At 35.4% G+C, this 24,360-nt stretch overlaps 1 protein-coding gene across 10 annotated transcripts in view; it reads right to left on the minus strand.

Annotated features, from left to right (window-relative positions):
• The window catches only part of DENND4A (DENN domain containing 4A), a 144,917-nt gene that overhangs the window by 76,694 nt on the left and 43,863 nt on the right, over positions 1-24,360 (minus strand). For all 10 annotated transcript variants that reach the window (XM_025884611.2, XM_025884612.2, XM_025884617.2 and 7 more), the window contains exons 2-4: positions 21,438-21,516; positions 14,141-14,473; positions 7,064-7,313 (exon numbers count right to left, since the gene is read on the minus strand). In XM_025884611.2, the coding sequence (XP_025740396.1) occupies positions 7,064-7,313; positions 14,141-14,451 (561 nt within the window). In that variant the 5' untranslated portion in view covers positions 14,452-14,473; positions 21,438-21,516. The remainder of the gene's footprint in view (positions 1-7,063; positions 7,314-14,140; positions 14,474-21,437; positions 21,517-24,360) is intronic.

A 24,360-nucleotide genomic window follows, 5' to 3' on the forward strand; every position in this document is an offset into this window, starting at 1 on the left:
GTGGCATATTGTATATTTTCTTACTTATTATCTGCTTCCCACCACTAGAATATAGGTTTTATGATGGTAAGGGCTTTGTTTTGTTCACTGCTGTATCTGTAGCACCGAAAACAGCGCCTGTTATGTAGAAATGCTTAAAAAATATTTGTTGAATGAATGTGAGAGGATGTATTTGTGCACACATGATGGAGTACCCACACGAGCCAGTGTGTGGGGACCAATTCACAGCACTGAAGACAAATATATAGAGAAAATTAATTTACTTTAAGAAATAGTTTTAAAAGATTTTATTTATTTATTTATTTACTTGAGAGAGCGAGTACGTGTGAGTGCACACAGGGAGGGGCAGAGGGAGAAGGACAGAGGAAATCTGAAGCAGACTCCATGCTGAGCACAGAGCTGGATGCAGGGCTGGATCCCATGACACTGAGATCACAAACCTGAGCAGAAATCAAGAGCTGGATGCTTAACTACCTGAGCCACCCAGGAGCCCCAAGAAATATTTTTAATTATTAAGAGACTACTATAACAAACACCTATATACTCATCCCTTAGATTTAACAAAGGTTTAATAATTTAACATATTTGCTTCAAATGTTTTAATTCATAAAGAAACAAAAAAATTACAGGTTTAGCTAAAGCCTCATCTTCCATCCCTTTCTGTCCTCCAGAGTTAACTACTAGACTGGAGTTAGTGCATTTCATTCACATGCATTTAAAAACTTTCTACTACATCTATAAGTATATATTATTCTTTTGTGCACTTTTTAATTTAACATAAATGGTGAGATGCTGAATATATGCTTTTATGGCTTGCTTTTTTTAACCCATTAATATGTTTTTGGGATAATTAGTAAAGTTGATAGAGATCTAATTTCTTCATCTGAACTACTGGGTATTATTTCATTAATAAATGAACCACACCGTTTATTTTAATCATTCCTCTACTAATAGACACTTGGATTATTTCCTTTTTTGGGGGTGGGGTTATTATGAACAATGATGCAGTATGTTGACTCCTCATCTAGAAATTTTTCTTGCTTTCTTAAACATTTTTCATGTGTCTCCAGCAAAGTAGTATGTTAAATTGTGCTTAGGACATTCAATTATGCTCATTGCTGTGTTGGCATTTTATTTTTATAAATGTTTTAATACTTTTGCATCAAAAGAATGGATGTATAGGGGTGCCTGGGTGGCTTAGTCAGTTGAGTGACTGACTCTTGGTTTTGGCTCAGGTCATGACCTCAGGGTCATGGAATCAAGCCCCATGTCAGGCTCCGTGCTCAGCACAGTCTGCTTGAGATTCTCTCTCCCTCTCCCCTTACCCCTCTTGTGCACACTCTCTCTCAAATAAATAAATCTTAAAAAAAAAAAGCATGTATATAAAAGTCAAGTGGATATTATGAATGTAGGCAAACTAGACGTTTAGTTTCTGAGGTGTGTACAAATATATAAATAAAAGACCTTCTACCGATAGGCCCCAACTCCAGTTCCTAATAACCAATTTGTAAAGATAACAAAAAACCCTCAATGATAACCTTTGTGATGATAAGAAGGGAACTACATGACCATTGGATATGGTAGAAACCAAAACAAATATTCTAAAATAAAAAACAGGGACTTAGAGATAACAGTAAAAGTTATGGAGCTCTGGAGGAAAAGAACCATGGATATCAAAACTAAAAGAGGGTTTTCTGAAGCTTTTTATATACAAGGTTCAGTGAAAAAGAAAGTAGGAGGAACCATTGTTCTGGAAATACTTTAAATGTTTAACTTATAAATAAAGTACCCATATTGTGGTTTACATGACAAAAACATACTTTCAGATACCTTTTTTTGGGGGGGGATTAGGTACATGATTTAATTACTTGCTTAGTTAGTAACTCTCCTTTTTAAAAAAAAAGGTTTTATTTATTTACTTGTCAGGTAGGGAGAGAGAGAGAGCACACACAAGCAGGGGGAGCGGCAGGCAGAGGGAGAAGCAGGCTCCCTGGTGAGCAAGGAGCCCAACGCAGGACTCGATCGCAAGACCCTGGGATCATGACCTGAGCTGAAGGCACACGGTTAGCTGACTGAGCCACCGAGGCATCCCTATAACTCTATTTTTCTAAATAACCTTGCTAGATCAAATACTGACATTCTTAAAAGGTTGTAAAACAAGAACCATTTGCAAAGAGTTTAATACTCTCAATGAGTCAAAAACTGAGGAGATGGGGTGTCTGGGTGGCTTAGTTGGTTAAGCGACTGCCTTTGGCTCAGGTCATGATCCTGGAGTCCCAGGATTGAGTCCCACATCGGGCTCCCTGCTGAGCAGGGAGTCTGCTTCTCCCTCTGACCCTCCCCCCTCTCATGCTCTATCTCATTCTCTCTCTCAAATAAATAAATAAATAAAATATTAAAAAAAAAAAACTGAGGAGATGGTCCCAAATTTGCCAAAAAGCTAGCTTGTGAATCAGAGCACCCTGACTAGCATTTTTGAACCACCTGAGTACTTTTAAGTTCTCTTTTGGCTCTAAAATATGCTTCTCCTTTAAATCAATCAAAGTTCAAATCATTTAAGGCTTACAGTCCAAAGTTAAAACTCTTTCTATAAGCTTAATGGGAGGGTGGGGGATATTCCTTTTGAGGCCAAAGCTGTAAGCCTGGTACAAAAATCATGTAGGAATTTGAGGAAAGATTCAACACACATATCATATCCATTAGATTGGTTTTTCTTTGTTTCCCTGGCTTAGAAACCTAGTAGATGACTTTCATTCAAGCTACCTAATCTTCAAAAACAAGAGTCAGCTACATAACTATTGCTGGGTATTATCAACACATCAATAATTTAATCCTAACCACTTCCTGATTCTTTATATATACATTAGACAGACATGAACATAAGTTTCCTATATTGCATGTCTATTTTAAATTTTCTGAAAGGTAAGAAGTCATTGTACATCTGCTCCAAAGAACTAAATTTGCTTTTACTACCTTATAGTTGATGGAAACAAAGATTATAAATAGATATAAACCACAACCCATTGCTTAATATTTCTTAAAAGAATTTAGGAGGAGCTTAAACACTGGGCAAAAATAAAAATAAAAAAGTTCTTCCTTGCTGAATGTCAATTATATTTCAATACAACTGAAAAAAAGAAAAATTCTTCCTCAGACATTAAATACACATAAAAAGGACTGATGAAGCACAGTTAACCAAATGTATAGCTAGCATTTATAAACCACTTACTGTGTACCAGACTCTATCCAAAGTTATTTAAAAATATTAATTCAATGGGGGTGCCTGGGTGGCACAGACTGTTAAGCGTCTGCCTTCGGCTCAGGTCATGCTCCCAGGGTCCTGGGATTGAGTCCTACATCCAGCTCCCTGCTCAGCGGGGAGCCTGCTTCTCCCTCTCCCTCTGCCTGCCGCTCCCCCTCCTTGTACTCTCTCTCTCTCTACCCCTCTCTGTCAAATTAAAAAAAAAAATTTCATTGAATCTTCACAAAAGCCTATGAAATAAAGTACTACTTTATTCCTATTTCATGAATGAGGAAACTGAGGCACAAAGAGTCAAGGAACTTGTCTAAAACACATAATCTGGAGTTCAAATCTGTAGTTTAGATGGAGTCCATTTCTGTTCATACTATGTTACATTCTTCTTTCTTCTTTTAGGAGAGAATAAATGCTTTCTGACAATACTGGGACCAATGTTTCAGGATAAGGAAAAGCAGAAACTCCTATCTCTGGTTTCAGTTTCAATGCAGTAACTCTACCTTGAACACCTTGATTAACTAATAAAACCTAGAAATGGTTCTAATGACACTGTCAATTTACTTTGAATCAAAAACCAACACATCCACAAAATAAATGGAAAATTCACTAATGGGAAAATGGGAAGTCCTGTGAGCCTGCACAAACTTGCTCAAATACCACACCAAATCTAAAATGATATTAAGCTGGACATCACATCACAGAAGTTCAAAAACCTTTCTTGCCATCACTCTCAGTACCACGTAAGGCCTGTAAACTCTTGTTTGCTACCATGATTTTTTTTCTCCAACATAATCTCTCCAATTATCACCTGTCATCACCAAGCCAAAATAATATGTAAGGATGGCATGAAAGGATGGGGCATTTTATTTTTAAATGGCTATTGACAAAAAAATGGTCATCTAATTAGGTGTTGCATTGCTGCAGATAATTTGTTTAGGATACAAGTTAGATACTGTCAAATATCCATTTTTTGAATTACCTAAAGATTTTATTTTTTTTAAGATTTTATTTATTTATTTGAGAGAGAGCAAGAGCGAGTGCTCAAGTGGGGTGAGGGGCAGAGAGAGAAGCAGACTCCCTGCTGGGCAGGGAGTCCAATGTGGGGCTCAATCCCGGGACTCTGGGATCATGACCTGAGCAGAAGGCAGATGCTTAACTGACTGAGCCACCCAGGCGCCCCCCTATTTGAAGATTTTAAACAAATACTGCTACTACTTCAAGTTGCAGATTTTCTTAAAGAAAATCTGGGATTGGAAGATGCTTACAGGTAACAAGCTAACACACATACAGTACTTTCATATGTGGACTGGGACACAGTTCTAAATTCATTTAATCATCATAATACCTTATGAGTTAGATGCTATTGTCATCCTCACTTTACAATCGTAAAATTGATGCATAGAGAGATTAAGTCACTTGCCCAAGGTCACAGGTCACAGAGCCAGTAAGTGTCAGAATTAGGATTCATATCCAGACACTCTGGCTCCAGAGTCTGTACTCTGACACACTGGGCTATACTGACCTTAACCACTACAACACAAATCTATTTTACTATCTTACTGAGGGAGTTCAAAACTTTTTCAGGGTTTCAAAATCTGCACTGTATCCAGCCACATATCAATACACTTCAGTTCTTCCTCTTCTAGCTTTATCTAAACCTTCAGTGTTTCTCATGTTGCTAGCTTAACAGAAAATAAATAATTTAAAAAATCAGCTTCCCATAAAAATTTAATAAATGAGATGTGTATAAAATCTTTTAAATCTTAGCAAAGTATTCATTTACATAGTTATAACAGGACAATGTACATATCTGCTCTAGGATCTTTAAGAAATTAAGTTTGAAAATTTGTGATTAAAAATCCAACTATTGACGGTTATTTTAAAAAAAACCTAAAACCTCTATATTTTGTTGGTAGGATATAAATTGGTTAAACCTTCGGGGATAAAAATGTTAAAAGTAAAGCTTTGATCTACAAATTCCAGGATATAAGGAAATAATCTAGCAATTCAGTATAGTGTTTTGGAGTTTGGTTCTAGAGTTCTTAGTTTGGGTTTGAATCTTGGTTCAACTGCTTATTGAAGGTGTGACCTTGGGCAAGTAACAGCCTTTTTAACTCTCAAATTTCCTTCTCTGTAAAATGGAGGTGGGGGGTTGGGGGGTGGGGTGGGAAACACCATTCAGGGTGGTTGTATTAACTGGGTTAATGGATATGAAATACTTAGAATAGTATATAGCACGTAAGAGCTCAATAAATGTAAATTATTCTATAGAAAATTTAATTGTGACTATGTTCATAACAGTTTCGCTCATAATATAAAAAATTAGATCTAAATGTCTTACAATAAAAGTTGGAATAAATAAATTGTGGCAACATCCATTTAATTCAGTAGTATTCAGTCATTCGATACTGTTGTTATATATTAGAAGATGCTCAACCTCCACAATAATAAACAGGACCAGGGTTGTGGCAATAGAGAGGGTGAGTAGTGGTCAAGTTTAAGATATATTTTGAAATTAGAGTCAACAGAATTTACAAAAGAAAAGGAGAAGAGAAAGGTTAAGGATTACTGCAAGGTTTTTAGTCTGAGTAACTAGAAGAGTGGAATTTCCATTTGCTAGATGAGCACGACTATGGGCTAAACAGGTTGGGAGAGGCACACGAGGAGTTGAGTTTTAGACATGTTAAATTTTGAGATGATTTATTCGATAAGATGTCCAAGAAGAGATGAATTACAGAGGTCCAAGCTAGACACACAAATTTAGAAGCCAACCACAGATAACCTGTATTTAAATGATTAAATCATCAAGGGACTGAGTTTAGATGATAAAGATAAATGGTCTGAGGACTGAGCCCTGGGGCACTGCATTGTGCAGTGGTTAGGAATTAGCAAAGGCAGAAGGGGAATGGGGTAAGGTAGGAGGAAAAAGTAAGAGAATACATCTTATCTTCCTGCCACGGTTTCAAGAAGGAAGAAGTGATAGCTATGTCAAAACCTACTGAAAATTTACAAATTAAAACCACTGGATTCAACAAGAACAATCTTGGTGGCATGACAGAGACAAAAGCCTAACTAGAGAGTCAAAATGAGGAAGAGGACAGAATATAGTCCCCTCTTCTGAGATGTATTGAAAAGGAGAGCAATGAAATGAGGTAAAGAATGGAGGTGCACACAGGGGTCAAGAAGTTTTGTAAAGATGGGCAATATTGCAACATGCTTTGCATGCTGGAGGAAATAATCCAACAGAGAAAGACTGATGGTTCCCAAAAAAGTAGGAAGAATTGCTGAAGCCATGTCCTCAAATAGGTAAGTATACAGCATCTAGTGCACAAGTAAAGGGATTACCCTTGGCTAGTGTGTTACATTTCCAGTAAGGGAAAAAAATATGCTTTTAATTAGAAAGCAAGCAAGAGAGCAAACTTTTTGTACAGCTCCTTTTGAAAGTACAATTGAAAGTACAACTAAAGTACTTTTCCAAAAATAAAATATCCAACATCTTTAAAAACATATTTTTAGGGGGTGCCTGGCTGGCTCAGTCGGTTAAGCATCTGCCTTTGGCTCAGGTCATGATCTCAGGGTCCTGGGATCAAGCCCTGCGTCTCGCTCCTTGCTCAGTGGGGAGTCTTCTTCTCCCTCTCCCTCTGCCCCACCACCCCCCTCATGCTCTCTCTCAAATAAATAAAATATGAAAAAAAACCCGACAACATATTTTTTAATTCAGTTATTATGTTACACTGTTTTTCAGAGATTTTAAATTATGCTTTTCTCATCAGTGGCTAATTTTATCAGTACAAAAGAGTCACTTACCATACTGTTATTGAGATTCTTGTTGACTTTGCAAAATGTGTGTGGTGGACTTTCTCCTTTACTGGGTACAATAATACATATGTCCGTGACAGCCAATGTATTCTGAGTCATGTTTTCAGAGGCTCTTCGGAAAGTGATATATATTTTTTGTGATGAGGTACTACCACTAATATTTGCAGGGCGTCCGTAGGGAGTACTCTGAATAATTTCACATCCCTGTTTCAATCTTTCTTTCCAGTCATACAAAACCCTAAAAGAAAAATACATAAATAACTACACAAATGCAAAACATCTTCAAACAGATAGGTAATACTGTCAGGTATCATAAACTGATCCTTAAATGTAGCAAATACTCCAATCTTACTGCAAGTTTGAGTTGCACTGTCCCATATAAGACTAAAGGAAGAGTGGTTTCCCCACCAAAAACTAAAATAATGTAAGGAAAATTCAGATTATCTTTTGTGTTTGTTAGCATAAACCACATATTGGCAACAAGTAAGTGCAGAGGCACTTGCTTTAGCATTCCATTTAATAGATTCATTTATTTATTTTTGTCTCTAAAAACAAGCATCTTCTTTAGAAAAAGCAATTTTATAATTTAGTCAAAGTTGAAATTTTACAAAAGGCTCCTTGCCAAATATTATAGAACCTGCATGCACACTTTTACCTCCAAATGCTCTCAAATTTAAGAGACAGCTATAGGTTTTCAAAAGAGAAAATAACCTCAAATCCATCTGTAAGCAAAAGGATGGGTGAAAGACATTTCTTCTTCTTTTTTTTATTGTGGTAAAATGGTAGGCTTTTATTAATGGTCAGTCCAGCCATCCATTCATTAAATCCTCTAAGAAGTACATTCACATACAAGGAAAACATCATACTGGAATAATATTAGTCTATTCCCTCAGAGAATTCACTGATTTGTATTTTACTGCTAACTCCCTGGCATGAGGAAAAAAAAAAAACTTTAAAGCTCTACTATATTGTGTTTCTGCATTTGCTATAAAAATTGTTATAACAGGCAATATCCTCAATATCAGTATTTCCTTTTATAAAATCCCATTATTCAAATAAAATTAAGTGCCAAAAATTGGTCAAATTATTTCTTTCTAATATAATTTTTAATTTCCCTTTTTGTCATGGCTGTCAGCAAACTTAAATTTTTCTTTCAACATTTTATTTTGAAAATTTAGGGCTAAATTTGATGCTTAATCATAGCAACTATATTTATCCTAATGTTAACTTAAATGCTTACTCCTCCTCCTCTTTTTGATCTTGCTGTTTTTTTTTTTAATCTTTAAAAAAAGGCATTGTAACAGAGAAAAGTTAGACACATCTCAATCAAATTTCTACTACCTGTTACTAGCTGTATTCTCTTAGGCAAATATTTAATCTCTTTGAGCCTTGTACTAATCAGCTATAACATTCAAAAATCAAGGGGTGCCTGGGTAGCTCAGTTGGTTAAGTGTCCTCAGGTCATGATCACAGGGTCCTGGGATCAAGCCCCACGTCAGGCTCCCTACTCAGCAGGGAGTCTGCTTCCCCCCTCTCCCTCCACCCCTTCTCCTGCTTGTGCTCTCTCGCTGTGCTCTCTCTGTCAAATAAATAAATAAAATCTTAAAAAAAAATTTTAAAAATCTAACCCACAGGATCTTGAGAGAATTAGATAAGAGTATAAATAAGGCCTCCAAAATAGTGTCTGGAAAACAGATACTCAATTGAAAACAAGAAAACAAGAAAACAAAATACAACACAAAACAAACCACCATTTATTACCTTGAATTTCTTAAAGATATGGAATATAAATACATTTGAAACATAAGATACCTGTTTTCTTTAATCAGGTATTATGCTGTTATATATATTACTTGTGTTATTATTTTTTATTTTTATATTGTTAGGAACTTTTCTTGTCTACCTAAACTAAGCTTTTCAAAGGCTCTTAAAAATGTTGCCCTATCCTCCACAATGACAGAAAAGGGGGATATTTATAAGAGTGGTTAATTTATTTATTCCAGTTTAAGCCCTTAACTATTGGAGAATCCTTCCTATACTTGGAAAATTCCTCATATCTAAATTAGGAAATTCCAACATCCTAACAAAAATCTGCAAGATTCCCTTCCTGTCATCCACAATCTATAATTCTGAGGATGATCAGTGGTCACAGGAGCAAATTACCTAATCTTTTGAAAAGAAGATCTATAAGAGACTCTTAACTATAGAGAACAGACTGAGGGTTGCTGGAAGGTAGGTGAGCAGGGCATGGTCAAGGCAGATGATGGGTATTAAGGAGGGCACTTGTTGGGATGAGCACTGGGTGTTATATATAAGTGATGAATCATTAAATTCTACTCCTGAAACCAATATTACACTACAGTCAACTAACTAGAATTTAAATAAAAACTTGAGGGTTGCCTGGGGGGCTCAGTTGGTTAAGCATCCAACTCTTGACTTTGGCTCAGGTCATGATCTCAGGGTCCTGGGTTCAAGTTCCATGTCAGCCTCCCCATTCAGGGGGGAGTCTGCTTGTCTCCTCTCTCTGCTCTCTCTTTCTGTGTCTCTTTCTTTCAAATAAGTAACTAAATCTTTAATAAAGAAATAAAAACTTGAAACAAACAAACAAAAGACCTAACAGCTGGCTTACTTTCCCAAGCCATTTACTAAATACATTAAGCTTTATAAGAAGCAGTATAATAGGGCTTCTGGGTGGCTCAGTTGTTGAGTGTCTGCCTTCGGCTCAGGTCATGATCCCAGGGTCCTGGGATCGAGTCCTGCACTGGGCTCCTTGCTCAGTGGGGAGCCTACTTCTCCTTCTGCCTGCCACTCTCCCTGCTTGTGCTCTCTCTCTCTGACAAATAAATAAATAAAAATCTTAAAAAAAAAAAGAAGTAATATAGTTGCTGTTCTGAAACCAAGTTAAAATTACTAGAATTCCTTCATGAAGAGAATAAAAATTGATTTTTGATACAAAACATTAGATGATAGAATTTTTAAAGTAGAAGAGATTTGAGGAACTTTTCCAATTCATTCTATCTCCCCTCAGGCATTAGTAAACATGACTGTCCACTTTCAGACTTAATATAATAGGAGATGGAAATTTAAAGCCCATTCTGGTGACATCAGTAGGGATATTGATATCTTCTTTATTTTTAACTCAAACATTCCAAGTTAAGTGCATGCTCTTTTGCAACTGAGCAATGAAAACAAGAAGGCTAATCTTTATTTCTTATAAACTCTTTATCGATTTTGAAGACATTAATATTAGAGCTACCTGTAGCTTTCCTTAGGCCTTTTTCTTTGTTTTTCAGTGGGAATCTTATTTTTCTATCATTAAAATATCGTTCCTCTTTTGCTCCATATATATATATATATTTACATTTATATATTCTCCTTTTGCATATATAATATATATTATATTATGTATATATAATGTCAATTTCTGCAAAGATAGGGGTTCTTTTTAAAAGATGAATATATATTTTATATATATGTAAGAGAGAAATATATGAATGTAAAGATACATATATGTAAAGGAGAAATATATAAATGTAAAGATAAATACATATACATATATATATTCATATTAAAAAGAACCCCGATCTTTGCAAAAATTGACAAGCTGAGTATCCAAAAATCTATAAAGAATTTATCAAACTCAACACCCGAAAAACAAATAATCCAGTCAGGAAATGGACAGAAGACATGAATAGACACTTTTCCAAAGAAGACATCCAGATGGCCAACAGACACATGAAAAGATGCTCAACATCACTCGGCATCAGAAAAATATAAATCAAAACCACAATGAGATACCACCTCACACCAGTCAGAATGGCTAAAATTAACAAGTCAGGAAACAATAGATGTTGGTAAACTTATGGAGAAAGGGGAACCCCTTATACTGCTGGTGGGAATGCAAGCTGGTACAGCCACTCTGGAAAATGGTATGGAGGTTCCTCAAAAAGTTAAAAATAGAACTACCCTATGACCCAGCAATTGCACTACTAGGTTTTACCCAAAGGATACAAACATAGTGATCCGAAGGGGCAACTGCACCCCAATGTTTATAGCAGCAGTTTCCATAATAGCCAAAATATGGAAAGAGCCAGTTGTCTATTGACAGATGAATAAAGAAGATGTGATACATACACACACACACACACACACACACACACACACACACACACACACAATGGAATATTACTCAGCCATCAAAAAAATGAAATCTTACCATTTGCAATGATGTGGATAGAACTACAGGGTATTATGCTAAGAGAAATAAGTCAATCAGAGAAAGACAATTATATGATTTCACTCATATGTGGAATTTAAGAAACAAAACAGAGAATCATACAGGAAGGGAGGGAAACATAAAATAAGAAGAAATCAGAGAGGGAGACAAACCATAAGAGACTCTTAACTATAACTATAAAACAAACTGAGGGTTGCTGGAGGAGAGGTGGGTGGAAGGACGGGGTAACTGGGTAATGGGCATTAAGGAGGACACTTGATCTAATGAGCACTGGGTGTGACATGCAACTGATGAATCACTAAACTCTACCTCTGAAACTAATAATACACTATATGTTAATTAATTGAATTTAAATTACAAAAAAAATCTGATAGGCAGTCAAAAAAAAAAAAAAAACTGACGAGCTGATCCTAAGATTCATACGGAAATTCAAGGGACACAGACAGAATAGTCAAAATGATCTTCAAAATGATCAAAGTTGGAAGACTCACATTTCAATGTAAAAACTTACTACAAAACTACAGTATTCAAAACTGTGGGGATGCCTGGGTGGCTCAGTTGGTTAAGCATCTGCCTTCGGCTCAGGTCATGATCCCAGGGTCCTGGGATGGAGTCCCACATCGGGCTCCCTGCTCAGTGGGGAGCCTGCTTCTCCCTCTGCCTGCCGCTCCCTCTGCTTGTGCTCCCTCTCTCTCTCTGACAAATAAATAAAATCTTAAAAAAAAAGTTAAAAAAAACCTGTGTAGTACTGGCACAAAGATAAGACATGTAGACAAAACAGAATTGAGAGTCCAGAAATAAACCCAGTACATACATCTATGGCCTATTAATGGCCTATTAATATTTGAAAATGGGGAAAGAATATTCTCCTCAACAGATGGTGTTGGGACAACTGGATATCCATAAGCAAAATAGTGAGGCTGGACCCCTTCCTCAACCATATACAAAAATGAATTCAAAATAGATCAAAGACCTAAATATAAAGGCTGAATCTATAAAACTCTTACACAAAAACTTAGGTGTAAATCCCCATGCCCTTGGATTAGTAAAAGCCTTCTTAGATCTGATGCCAAAACACAAGCAACAAAAGAAAAAAATAGATCAGACTTCATCAAAATTAAAAACTTTTTAGCTTCGAAGGATACCATAAAGAAAGTGAAAAGACAACCCACAGAATGGGAGAAAACATTTGTGAATCATATATCTGATAAGGGACTTGCATCTAAAATATGTAAAGAACTATTAAAGTTCAACACTAAAAAGACAAGCCAATTAAAAAATGGGTAAAGGATTCTGTACAGACATTTCTCAAAAGATTTACAGATGGCCCACAAGTACCTCAAAAGATGTTCAACATCATTAACCATCAAGTGAATGCAAATTAGGATCACAATGAGTTACCATTAGGAAAGCTATAATCAAAATGACAATACAAAATGTTGGCTAGGATGTGGAGAAACTGGAACCTTCATACACTGCTGGCGGAAATGCAAAGTAGCGTGGCTACTTTGGAAGACAGTCTGGCAGTTCCTCAAAAGATTAAACACAGAGTTATCATATGACCCAGCAATTGTACTCCTAAATATATATATACACAAGAGAATTGAAAACATATGTCCATAAAAAAAATTTATATATGATTATTTCCAGCAGTGTTATTCATAGTGGCCAAAAAGTAGAAACAACCTACATGTCCATCAAACTGATGAATCAATAAATAGTGAAAATAAGTAAATAGGGGTACATCCATAAAATGGAATATTATTCAGCCATGTAAAGGAATAAAGTACTGACACATACTACAACATGAATAAACCTGGAAAACATAATGCTAAGTGAAAGAAGCCAGGTACAAAAACTATTCTTTTTTTGCCTTAGAGTATGATTCTATTTATATAATATCCAGAATAGGGAAATCCATAGAGACAGAAAATAGAATAAGCATTGCCTAGAGCTGAGGGGGTTAGGCAGAATTGGATAGAAACTAAAATGAGTATGAGGTTTCTTTCTGGCATAATAAAAATGTTCTAAAATTTATTGTGGTTATGGTTGCATAACTCTATAAAGACACTAAAACCTACCAGATTGTACACTTTAAATAGGTGAACTGTATGGTATGTGAATTCTATCTCAATAAAGCTGTTATAGAAAAAAGGAGCCCTAAGTTCAATATAATATCCTAAGTAAAGCACTAATTTACCTCAAGATCCTTGTTTGATGCATACAGCCTTAAGCATCTATCTACAACGATATAAGACTGATGCTCAAAAGTCATCCTTTTCTAGCACTTAATTTTAAAATGATTAAAATTCTTGCAGTCAGGACAATACCCTAGTTTTCTGATACTTTCCTGTAGAAGTTTTCAAAGTCTCTCCCCTTAACAGAAAGAAACTCTGACAAGAAGAAAGTGCTGGGCACCTGTAGGACAAAGGGACAATCAAATGGTATAAAGAACACAGAAAGAGAACACAGGATTTTAAACATGTGTCTATTTTTCTAAAGTTGACATGTGTTTATTTATTATTATTATTATTTTTAAAGATTTTATTTATTTATTTGACAGAGAGAGAGAGACAGCGAAAGCAGGAACACAAGCAGGGGGAGTGGGAGAGGGAGAAGCAGGCTTCCCGCTGAGCAGGGAGCCTGATGCGGGGCTCGATCTCAGGACCCTGGGATCATGACCTGAGCCAAAGGCAGACGCTTAACGACTGAGCCACCTGGGCGCCCCAGCTGACATGTATTTATTAATGAACAAATTGAACAGTGAACTTCAAAATCTACAAGGCACATTATTTTCATCAAAAGCAACAATTAAAAAAAAAACTTACCCTAGATCTGTAAGTGGAGGCTTATCTCTTCCTCTTCTGTAGCAAAGGTAAATCTGCGGCCCCACAAGACTCCCATTATTGAGATCAGCCGACAATCCAGTTGGGGTAACATCAATACATATATAATCCCGTGGCACTTCCTCCCCAAGAGATTTAATAATCACTGAAACATCTGTTATAGGTTCTTTTGGTTTAGCTACTTTATGACAGGCATCATTGAAGTGAATTTCTTCTTCAAGAGGCTTTGAAACATCAGTTAATCCTGCTACAACAAAGTAGTCAGCAACACGAGGCCCTTTATCTTCAATCATCTTCCATTACAGAAGGTTACATCTAAAAGGAAAGTGAAAGACTAGTAGTATCCTCTAATAAGTCAAATAAATAGAAGTGGTTTGTGCATAAATAAGAATGAAAAACTATAGAAAGAATACTACTTCTCTGATAAACACAGTACTATTACACATTTCATTTTAATATGTAAAATGTATGGTTTTTTAAAATGGGAATATATTTAGCATCATTTTCTGAATATAAAAGTAATGCATGAATTTCAATTTTTTACAACATGGAAGCCTGGATTACCTAAATACATGACAAAAACAACAACAAAACACATCCTTGTAAATGCACAGACTAACCTGTGAAAATGAAATTCCCAGGATCCCAAAACACTGAGCAAACCAAAGACCAGAGTGCAGTGTATAAGCTGATAATGGGTTGGGGAAATTTGCTGATTTCCTCAGTAATCAAGGGGTTTGTGTGTGTGTGTGTGTGTTTTTTAAGATTTTATTTATTTATTTGATAGAGAGAGCAAGAGAGCACAAGCAGGGGGAGGGGCAGAGGGAGAGGGAGAAGCAGGCTCTGCGCTGAGCAGGGAGCCAATGCAGGACTTGATCCCAGGACCCTGGGATCATGACCTGAGCTGAAGGCAGACGTTTCACAGACTGAGCCACCCACTGGGGTTTGTGTTTTAAAAGGCATTACAGGGACAGGAGACAAGTCTTTGGGACCACATAAGATAGGGAATTAGAACTGAGACATCTGTATAGAACCAAGAGCCTCAAAGGACTATATCCCCAGTTAAAGAGCGGATTTTAAAAATCCATCCACTGGTACAGGGAGATAACAGTTTGCCTCAATCTGGGCCCAGCTTTGGTGGGGTAAAAAGTCTCCCCTGTGAATGTATAACAACAGGCCTACTCATACTTGGATATGAGGTTTGACCTTAAGCCATATGCATAGTCCCAAGAAGCTCCAAACAGGTATTAACAATAACTGTGTTCCCAGGCTAGTGATACCCTGGGGGAAGCAAATATAAAACAGTTCTAGAAGGGAACACCCTCAACCCAGGTTCTCCACAGATAAAGCCCAGCTGAAGATGACCTCCTATTCTAAAACTACAAAAACATACAAAGAAAAACCCACCCTGAGTGAGTCTCAGCAGATACAACAAACAGAGGAACTTCAAATAAAAGTAGGGCAGAGATTAGAACAATAATGCATGCTTATAACAAAATCAAAGAAAAAATACACAAAGTAGAATCCCATTATGTATCTGCAAACACTTTAATAGCAAAATCTCCTTCAGGCGTCATTTCAACCTTATTTGTTTAACGAGGAGAATACACCCTCCACAGTACTGTCATTGCTTATATAAGTTATAGGAAAAAGTTTAACATAAAACAGATATTTTCCAACATGTCTCATTAAATTTGGTTCCAATAAATGCAAAAAAGGACAAATAAATTAGGTATATATACTTATAATATATAATAAAATGTATATATAAAATATATATTATATATAATAAAATATATATATAAAAATATGTATATCTTATAATAAAATATATAAAAATATGAGAGCTTCAACAGTCCTTTGATAAAGGTACCTGTTAACTTTGCTTGTTAGCCCAGGATTTCCCAAGTCTATTTGAACAGTGAACCCTATTTTCCCACTTAAAAACTAGAAAAAAAACTCAAAACATGCTTTAGAAAACGCCAGTTTAAAGTAAATAAACTTTGGGATGCCTAGGTGGCTCAGTTATGCGTCTGCCTTCAGCTCGGGTCATGATCCTGGGGTCCTGGGATGGGGTCCCCGCATTGGGCTCCTTGCTCAGCAGGGAGCCTACTTCCCCCTCTGCCTGCAGCTCCCCCTGCTTGTGTTCTCTCTCTCTCTAATAAATAAAATCTTTAAAAAAAAAAATAAACTTTGTAGACTATAAAGTAACTTTGGGCAAACAAATTTTTATGTAGTATACTTGTTTATAATACAATTATCACCATTTTCATCATAATCCCAAACTTACTGAATTTTCTTTATTGCTAACATAGTAAGTTTTCAGAATTCAAGCCACATTTTGTGCAATCTGTATCCATTGCTTAAATATACTCTAAATATTCCCACTGTTTGCTTAGAAAACAAACCTAAAGAAGGATCAAATGTTCCTACTTCTTTTATATGTATATGACTTCAATTAGCAACTGCCTTACACATAAGATTTCTGTGCAAAATAAAGGGCTTAAACTTTTCAGAAATGGCCCCTAGCCTGACAGTAAAGAGAAAGTAATAAGCTGTCTCTTGAGAAGACTGTTAAATAGTCGTCACTCTCAGCTGACTACATGTAATAGGTAGGTCCTCCACAAAAAATAAGTAGTTTCACCCTATTTCTAAAAAGTAGGAGAACAAAAGCACCTTTTTAATTTATTTTTTATTATTTTTTTAAAGCACCTTTTTTTTTTTTAAGATTTTATTTATTCATTCGAGACACAGAGATACAGAGAGAGAGAGAGAGAGAGAGAGCATGAGCAGGGGGAGAGGGAGAGGGAAAAGCAGGCTCCCTGCCGAGCCAGGAGCCGGACGTGGGGCTTGATACCAGGACTCTGGGATCATGACCTGAGCCTGAAGGCAGATGTCCAACCATCTGAGCCACCCAGGCTCCCCTAAAGCACCTTTTTTAAAAGCACTTTTGTATTTAACTTTTTTCCTTCATTTCCTTACATAGTCTTTGAAAATATTTCTTAATGGCTCCACAGTATTTTATTTTACGGACATAACATTATTGATCTATTTCCTTATTGTTGATCAGTTTTACTTCTACTTTGCTAATATTTTTAAATACCATGATGGATAATCTTGAACATAAACCTATGGCTATTATTTCTTCAGAAAAAATTTATTAAAGTAGAATTGCTAAGTCAAAAGTTAACCAAGCTTCTACATATGTTTATCTGCTTTTATGTGTGCATGAATTTGAAGCTATAAGCTCTTGATAGATACAAATCTTAAAAATACCTTGGTAAAACACTTTCCTTTCATTATAATAAAGACATTTAAATATTCTCCTTTTTCCTAGACTCTAACTTCATGTTATTTAAGTTTATTTATTTATTTTTTAAGTAATAATTATTAAATAATTACAGCCAATGTGGGGCTTGAACTCACAACTCCCAGATCAAGAGTCGCATGCTCTTCCAACTGAGCTAGTCAAGTGCCCCACTAACTTCATGTTATTTAAACTACAGCATATAGTCACTATCTCATTCTATGTAGTTTTACATATTGCTATGCAGAAAGAAGGGCAAGAGAATGAGAATAGTACTATCATGAAAACATACATATATTTAATAAATGCTTTTGAAAGCTACTACTACCTTAGCCAGCTAGTTGGAAATAAACAGCTATTATACTAATAAGCCGATATTTGGGAGAAATTTGTATGAAAAATTCATTTTGTTACATCTTCCTGATTCACAGATTTTAATGATTTGATCTCATTTACAACTGACTACAGTAAATAACTAATAAAGGAGAACAAATTATTATTCCTCATCAACACATAGAAGAAAATAATCAATTTTAAAGTGGTGATAAAATCTTCTTACATTTATTGACAAAAAAATAAATTACATATCACTCCAGTTCTCTTGCCTTGATGTTGTTTTCCATTTACTCATTTCAGGGCGGAGAGTGGTTAGGAAGGTAAACAAAATGTTTTAAGGCACTGCTGACCAAATATGTAATGCCAAGAACATAGTTGGCAACATTCCAGGTGACTTCTTGCAATATCTAAATGGCCTTTAAATCACTCATAAAATACTGAAAATGCACCTCTACTTTTTATTTTAATTCAACTGTTTTTAAAATAAGTTTGAGGTTTAGAACCTAGGGGGAAGACATTGTTAAAAATTACAAGGCAAAGAAAATACTGAAAATCTTTACTATAGAAATGAACAACAGTATTTTCTAACAATTCCATTTAGCCAAGAGACTTATACTGGAGTGTGAAAATTATAATCCTCGTGAAAAATACTACATGTATATTAAGACAAAATGCCTTGTGTTGGCAAGAACCACCAACGATTCCTTGGAAAGAGCATTTGAGGAAAGCATTCCTCGTCACACACAAAACTTGGACTTTTAGTGTAGTACATGAGAGCAAAAACCCCTAAACAATTAGGAGGTACATAGGTAAATTTCCTTTTTTTTTCTTTTTGGACGTAAATTTCTTTGACTTCATTTAAACTGGGGGCCGTACAAAATAAGCAGTCAATCCAATAGTTCTGTAAAAATCACAGTAATATAAAACCATGACACAATTTTACTTAAGCTGGTGTAATGATAATACTGCATCATTAACCAACCACTGTTTTTTAATTCTTCTTTGTTCAATATGATTTAATTCTTTTTTTTTTATTTATTTTTTATTTATTTGAGAGAGAGAATGAGAGAGAGAGAGTACATGAGAGGGGGGAAGGTCAGAGGGAGAAGCAGACTCCCTGCTGAGCAGGGAGCCCGATGCGGGACTCGATCCCGGGACTCCAGGATCATGACCTGAGCCGAAGGCAGTCGCTTAACCAACTGAGCCACCCAGGCGCCCTGTTCAATATGATTTAGATAACTTAAGGAGTTAGCTTATAAAATGTTTTTAGGCATCTTCTTAAAATTTCAGATACCTCCTTAGCTAGTATTTTACTTCAAATTACATCTATTTTCTTTGAGAATAGAAAACAAGAAGGATATGCTCTGTAGCCCTAAAATGTTTATGAGAAATAAATTAAGAAATCGTTATAAGAAAGCTCTTGCCCATTCACGAACTAATGGAGGCTGGTTTGTTTTTCTCCCTTTCAATATCTACCCAATCAATTCAGATTCTTTTGTATTTCTTCTATCACTCCTTTAGGTCAAAGTAGTTAAGCATTTTCTACCTAGGCTAACTCTAAGGACAAGAAAAGAGTAGAAAGGTAACATTTTAAAGATATATGAAAAACAAAAAATCTGAGCATAGAAGTTTTGCAAAATTATAAACTATTACTGAAATGGTAAAAGGATAAAAAGTCTTTCAAATAGAGAATGATAATAGTCACAAACTCAAGACCTATATGTTAAAATGGTCGATAACACCGATAACACAATGGACTAATCGACTATCCTTCACTCCAGTTCACGTAAATATATAGGCTAGAAGAAATTTTCTTTTTTTAAAAAGTAATTCCACAGTTAAGAATGTAATCTAGCCATCCTTTCTTACATTACTAAAACCAAACCAGAGACCCTCATTTCTCATCTTTTCTAAACTTCATCTTTCATTTTTCTTCCAACCAAGGTAACCTATCTACTATCCTACAAATTTAGTTTTGTTCTCTTCCTCTTTGACAAAACACTATTTCCTCTTTCTGGTCAATACATATTCATATTTGTTATAAAACTTAAGTTTATTTGCATTTTCATTTAAAACTTTATGAATTGTACAAAATAACAAAAAGGAAGACAAATTCAACAATTCCATTCCCAATAATAAATCTGGTTTATATTTAAGGTTTCCTAGTCTTCTTTGAGAACAGAAAACATCCTTCTAATCCCCATGCAATTACAAGATAGAATATAAATATTTGTATATTTATTTAGTAAGCATTTTTCTAAACTGCTATAATCTTCATAATTATACTAATGGCTACATAATATTCCATCAAGTAGAACTATACAATATAACCAGTAACCCATTTTTTTCATTCCCAGCTAGCACCCAAAGTATGTAAGGTGGGTGCTTAAAATAATATTTGTTAAACGAATTAATAGTTCACTTTATAACCCTCAAGTGTACAGTCTTTCTGTAATTCAGAATCAATTTTCTGAACCTCAATTACCTTAATACTATCTGGAGTTGTTGAATGTAGAAGAGACAGAGATAATAACCTAGATGATTTGAGTCTAGTAACCAATAACCAAAACCATCACAGTCTTAGGCAAAATTAGAAATTTATTGAGTGATTCATTCATCCAATGCATTTTTCATAAATAGCTTACTAAGATTTGACACTATTCTAGGAGCTGGTGATAGACAATATTGATGAAAGCCATAGCTTCTGCCTTCAAGGAGTTTCCTGTCTAGTTCTACTTTTCCACATCTCTGTCTACACTTTTATTCCACCTCAAGCCCTTCCAGATACCAAGTGCTGGCCTTCAACCTGCCTAGTTTCCTTATCATTCTCCCCCCAAAAGCTCCGTGCATAGATGTGACCCCTACTTTACTGTCCCTTTCTCCTATCTCCTTGAAAACTGGCACTCCTTCAGGATCAGCATTCTATGGAAATTTTGAAAAGAAAGAAATCTTATTTGTATATTATACTTACCAGTAGGGTGACCTCCTTTTAAAAAGGTTCAACCCACCCAAGGCAAATGCAACTTTTTAAAAACAAGCTTGGTTAACCCAAATTAGTGGACTATGTGGGGCAAATTTCTTGGGGGGGGCGTTACTTGTCTCCTAGTCTAATTTGGAGCCAACCTCCTCTCTCAGTATCTATTTCCAAGCAAAAACCAACACAAAAAATCAAAACAAAACTATGTAATTTGAGAGCTACCTTTTGGATGATTACTAACCTTTGATTTATCATAAAAAGAAAAAAAGTTAAGCTGGGACTAACAGACATTTCCAGGGGAAAGGATTTTATTACTAATCCTTGTCTAATCCCTCATTTTATAGCCAAAGAAACCAAAACACAGAAGGCAGCTCACTTAGGATATGTAGCTAGTTAGTGGCAGACAAGGCAAGGACTCAAGTCCTTTAATACAGTATTCTTCATACTTGAGGATGTTGCCTCTACTAATGGTCAATAATAGTGACCCAGGGCATATTTTAAGACATCTTTCAGTAAGCTATATTGTGTTATTTGTTATTCATAATCATTATGTGGTGAATATATGCCAAATTCTGTTTAGAGATTGGTAAATTAACTTTTCAGTGTTTAATACAGAAAACAACTAATAGAAACAAATCAAAATGAAAAAAACTACTTACACATTACTGAAGGTCTTTCTCTGAAAATGATGCCAGATCTCAATTTGTGAAATCTGCAAGCCTTAGAGTTTGAGAAATACTGTAATGGAAAGAATAAAAATTGAACTTAAAATTAATTCCAATGAAATATTTCCCCCTAAGATGCCTGTGGATACTTAAGTTCTGTTAACAATGATAATTTTCAAAGAAAATGACTGCATATATTGTTTTCATATGCTTAAGACCCAATAAGTCATTTTCAAACATCAGCTCTTCCTTAAACACCCTTCAGTTAAGAATAGCTACACACACACACACACACACACACACACACAAGCAGATAATGGGGACAATGACAGAGAGAAAATAAAATAATAAATAATGGAACAAAAGAGCAAATGTGTAAAGGAGCAAGGAGTATGAAAAAAATGCCTATTTCTGGAGCATGATAAATCTCATTCCTACAGAAAAATACACACATTTAAGACAATTCAAATACAGACTCAGGCAACTTCCATTTAAATAATAAGTTTCAAAGAAGTCAAAACTTGAAAGTATTTTCCCTTTATTACAGATTTTATTACTTTAATTTAAATTTTAGGTAGTTAACATACAGTACAATTTTGTATTCTGTAGTAGAATTTAGTGTTTCATCACTTACATACAACCCCCTAGTGCTCATCATAACAAGTGCCTTCCTTAATACCCATCATCCATCTGGACCATCCCCCACCCACGTCCCTTCATCAACCCTCAGTTTGTTCTCTATCATTAAGAGTCTTTTATGGCTTGTTTCTCTCTTTTTTTCTTTTCCCCTTTTGCCTATGTTCATCTATTTTCTTTCTTAAATTCCACATGAGTGAGATCATGTGGTACTTGTCTTTCTCTGACTTATTTCACTTAGCATAATATACATTAGCTCCATCCATGTCATTGCAAATGGCAAGATTTCATTCTTTTTGATGGCTGAGTAATATTCCATTGTATACATATACCACATCTTCTTTATCCATTCTCAGTTGATGGACATTTGGGCTCTTTCCATAGTTTGGCTACTATTGATAATGTTGCTATAAACATCAGGGTGCATGTATCCCTTTGAATCTGTAGTTTTATATTCTTTGGGTAAATACCTAGTAGTGCAATAGCTGGATCATAGGGTAGTTCTATTTTTAACATTTAGAGGAACCTCTATACTGTTTTCCAGAGTGGCTGCACCAGTTTGCATTCCCACCAACAGTGCAAGGGGGTTCCCCTTTCTCTGCATCCTCACCAACACCTATTGTTCCTTGTGTTCTTAATTTTAGCCATCCTGACAGGTGTGAGATGGTATCTATTGTGGTTTTGATTTGTATTTCCCTGATGGTGAGTGATATTGAGCATCTTTTCATGTTTCTGTTAGCCATTTGTATGTCTTCTTTGGAAAAGTGTCTATTAATGTCTTCTGCCCTTTCTTAACTGGATTGTTTTCTGGGTGTTGAGTTTGATCAGTTCTTTATAGATTTTGCATACTAACCCTTTATCAGATATGTCACTTGCAAATAACTTCTCCCATTCCATAGACTGCCTTTTAGTTTTGTTGATTGTTTCCTTTGCTGTGCAGAAGCTTTTTATCTTGATGAAGTCCCAATAGTTCATTTTTTGCTTTTGTTTACCTTGCCTGTGGTGATGTGTCTAGTAACAAGTTGTTATGGCTGAGGTCAAAGAGGTTTCTGCCTGTGTTCTCCTCTATTACAGATTTTAAAATACCATTTAAATAGCATCAGTTATATCAACTCCTTAACAAGACATGGTTTGGATATCATTAAGGAACCCAGGTCTTCTGACCAAGATAAGCAATTTGTATTATGGAATTCAATATGCCATCACCATATTTTCTTAAAATTGAGTAGTTTAGTAAGTTGTAGTTATGAGTAATTTTAAATACCAAATGAAAAGATGATGCCACTGATGAAGTCTTAGAGTACAGTCAATCCAACTGTATCACATTAACTTATTTTATGTTATCTTTATAATACTGAACACACACACATGCACACAAGTTTCAGTAAGGGTAAAAGCTTTTGCAGGAAAGCAAACTAAAACACAGTAATCACAAGCACATCAAGAGGAAGAAACCACAGCTCTAACCAACATGGAGTATCTACTGATAAGAGGGAAATAATAGCAACAGACATCAGGTTTACTTAAGCTGGTGATAATTGATATGGGTGTGTTTGTGGGAAGTAGAAGAGAAAGGGGGAAAGGACCAAAATTGTTTGAGTCAAAATTTGATAAAATGTCTTAGAATGGAATGAAGGGTGAAAAGTGAATAAAAAATAACAGAAGAACAACCCTATTACATTTTGAACTGCTAAAAATGGTCAGGATGGATATATGTGTTTCCAAAACTGAGACACCACTCTACTTCAGACTCACTGAAAAATTTCAGTCAGTAAATATGGAGTGGCATATATATTTGGTGTATATATTTTTCAAATATTTCTAAAATCTTATTGCTAGAAGATAGCAAAGAGACAATGGAACATATGGGACATCAAATGAACTACCATTCTCATTACAGGACTCTCAGAAGAAGAAAGAGAGAAAGAGGTAGAAATCTTATTTGAAGAATACTGGCAAAAAACTTCCCTAATCTGGGGAAGGAAAAAACACTCAGATTCAGGAAACCTAACCAGCTCCAAATAAGAGAAAGCCAAAGAAACCCACATCAAGACACATTATAATTAAAACGTCAAAAGTGAAAGCCAAGGACAACATATTAAAAGCAAGAGGAAAACAGCTTGTTATGTATAAAGGCATCCCCCATTAGACTATCAGTGGATTTCTCAGCACCAACTTTGCAGGCCAGAAGGGAGTGGCATGATATTCAAAGTGCTGAAAGAAAAATACTTAGAACCAAGGATACTCTACACAGAAAAATTATCATTCAGAATTGAAGGAC

This window comes from Callorhinus ursinus, unplaced genomic scaffold, assembly GCF_003265705.2.
Source record: "Callorhinus ursinus isolate GAN/ISIS: 27379988/994484 unplaced genomic scaffold, GSC_fseal_2.0 scaffold25, whole genome shotgun sequence".
NCBI lineage: Eukaryota > Metazoa > Chordata > Mammalia > Carnivora > Otariidae > Callorhinus > Callorhinus ursinus.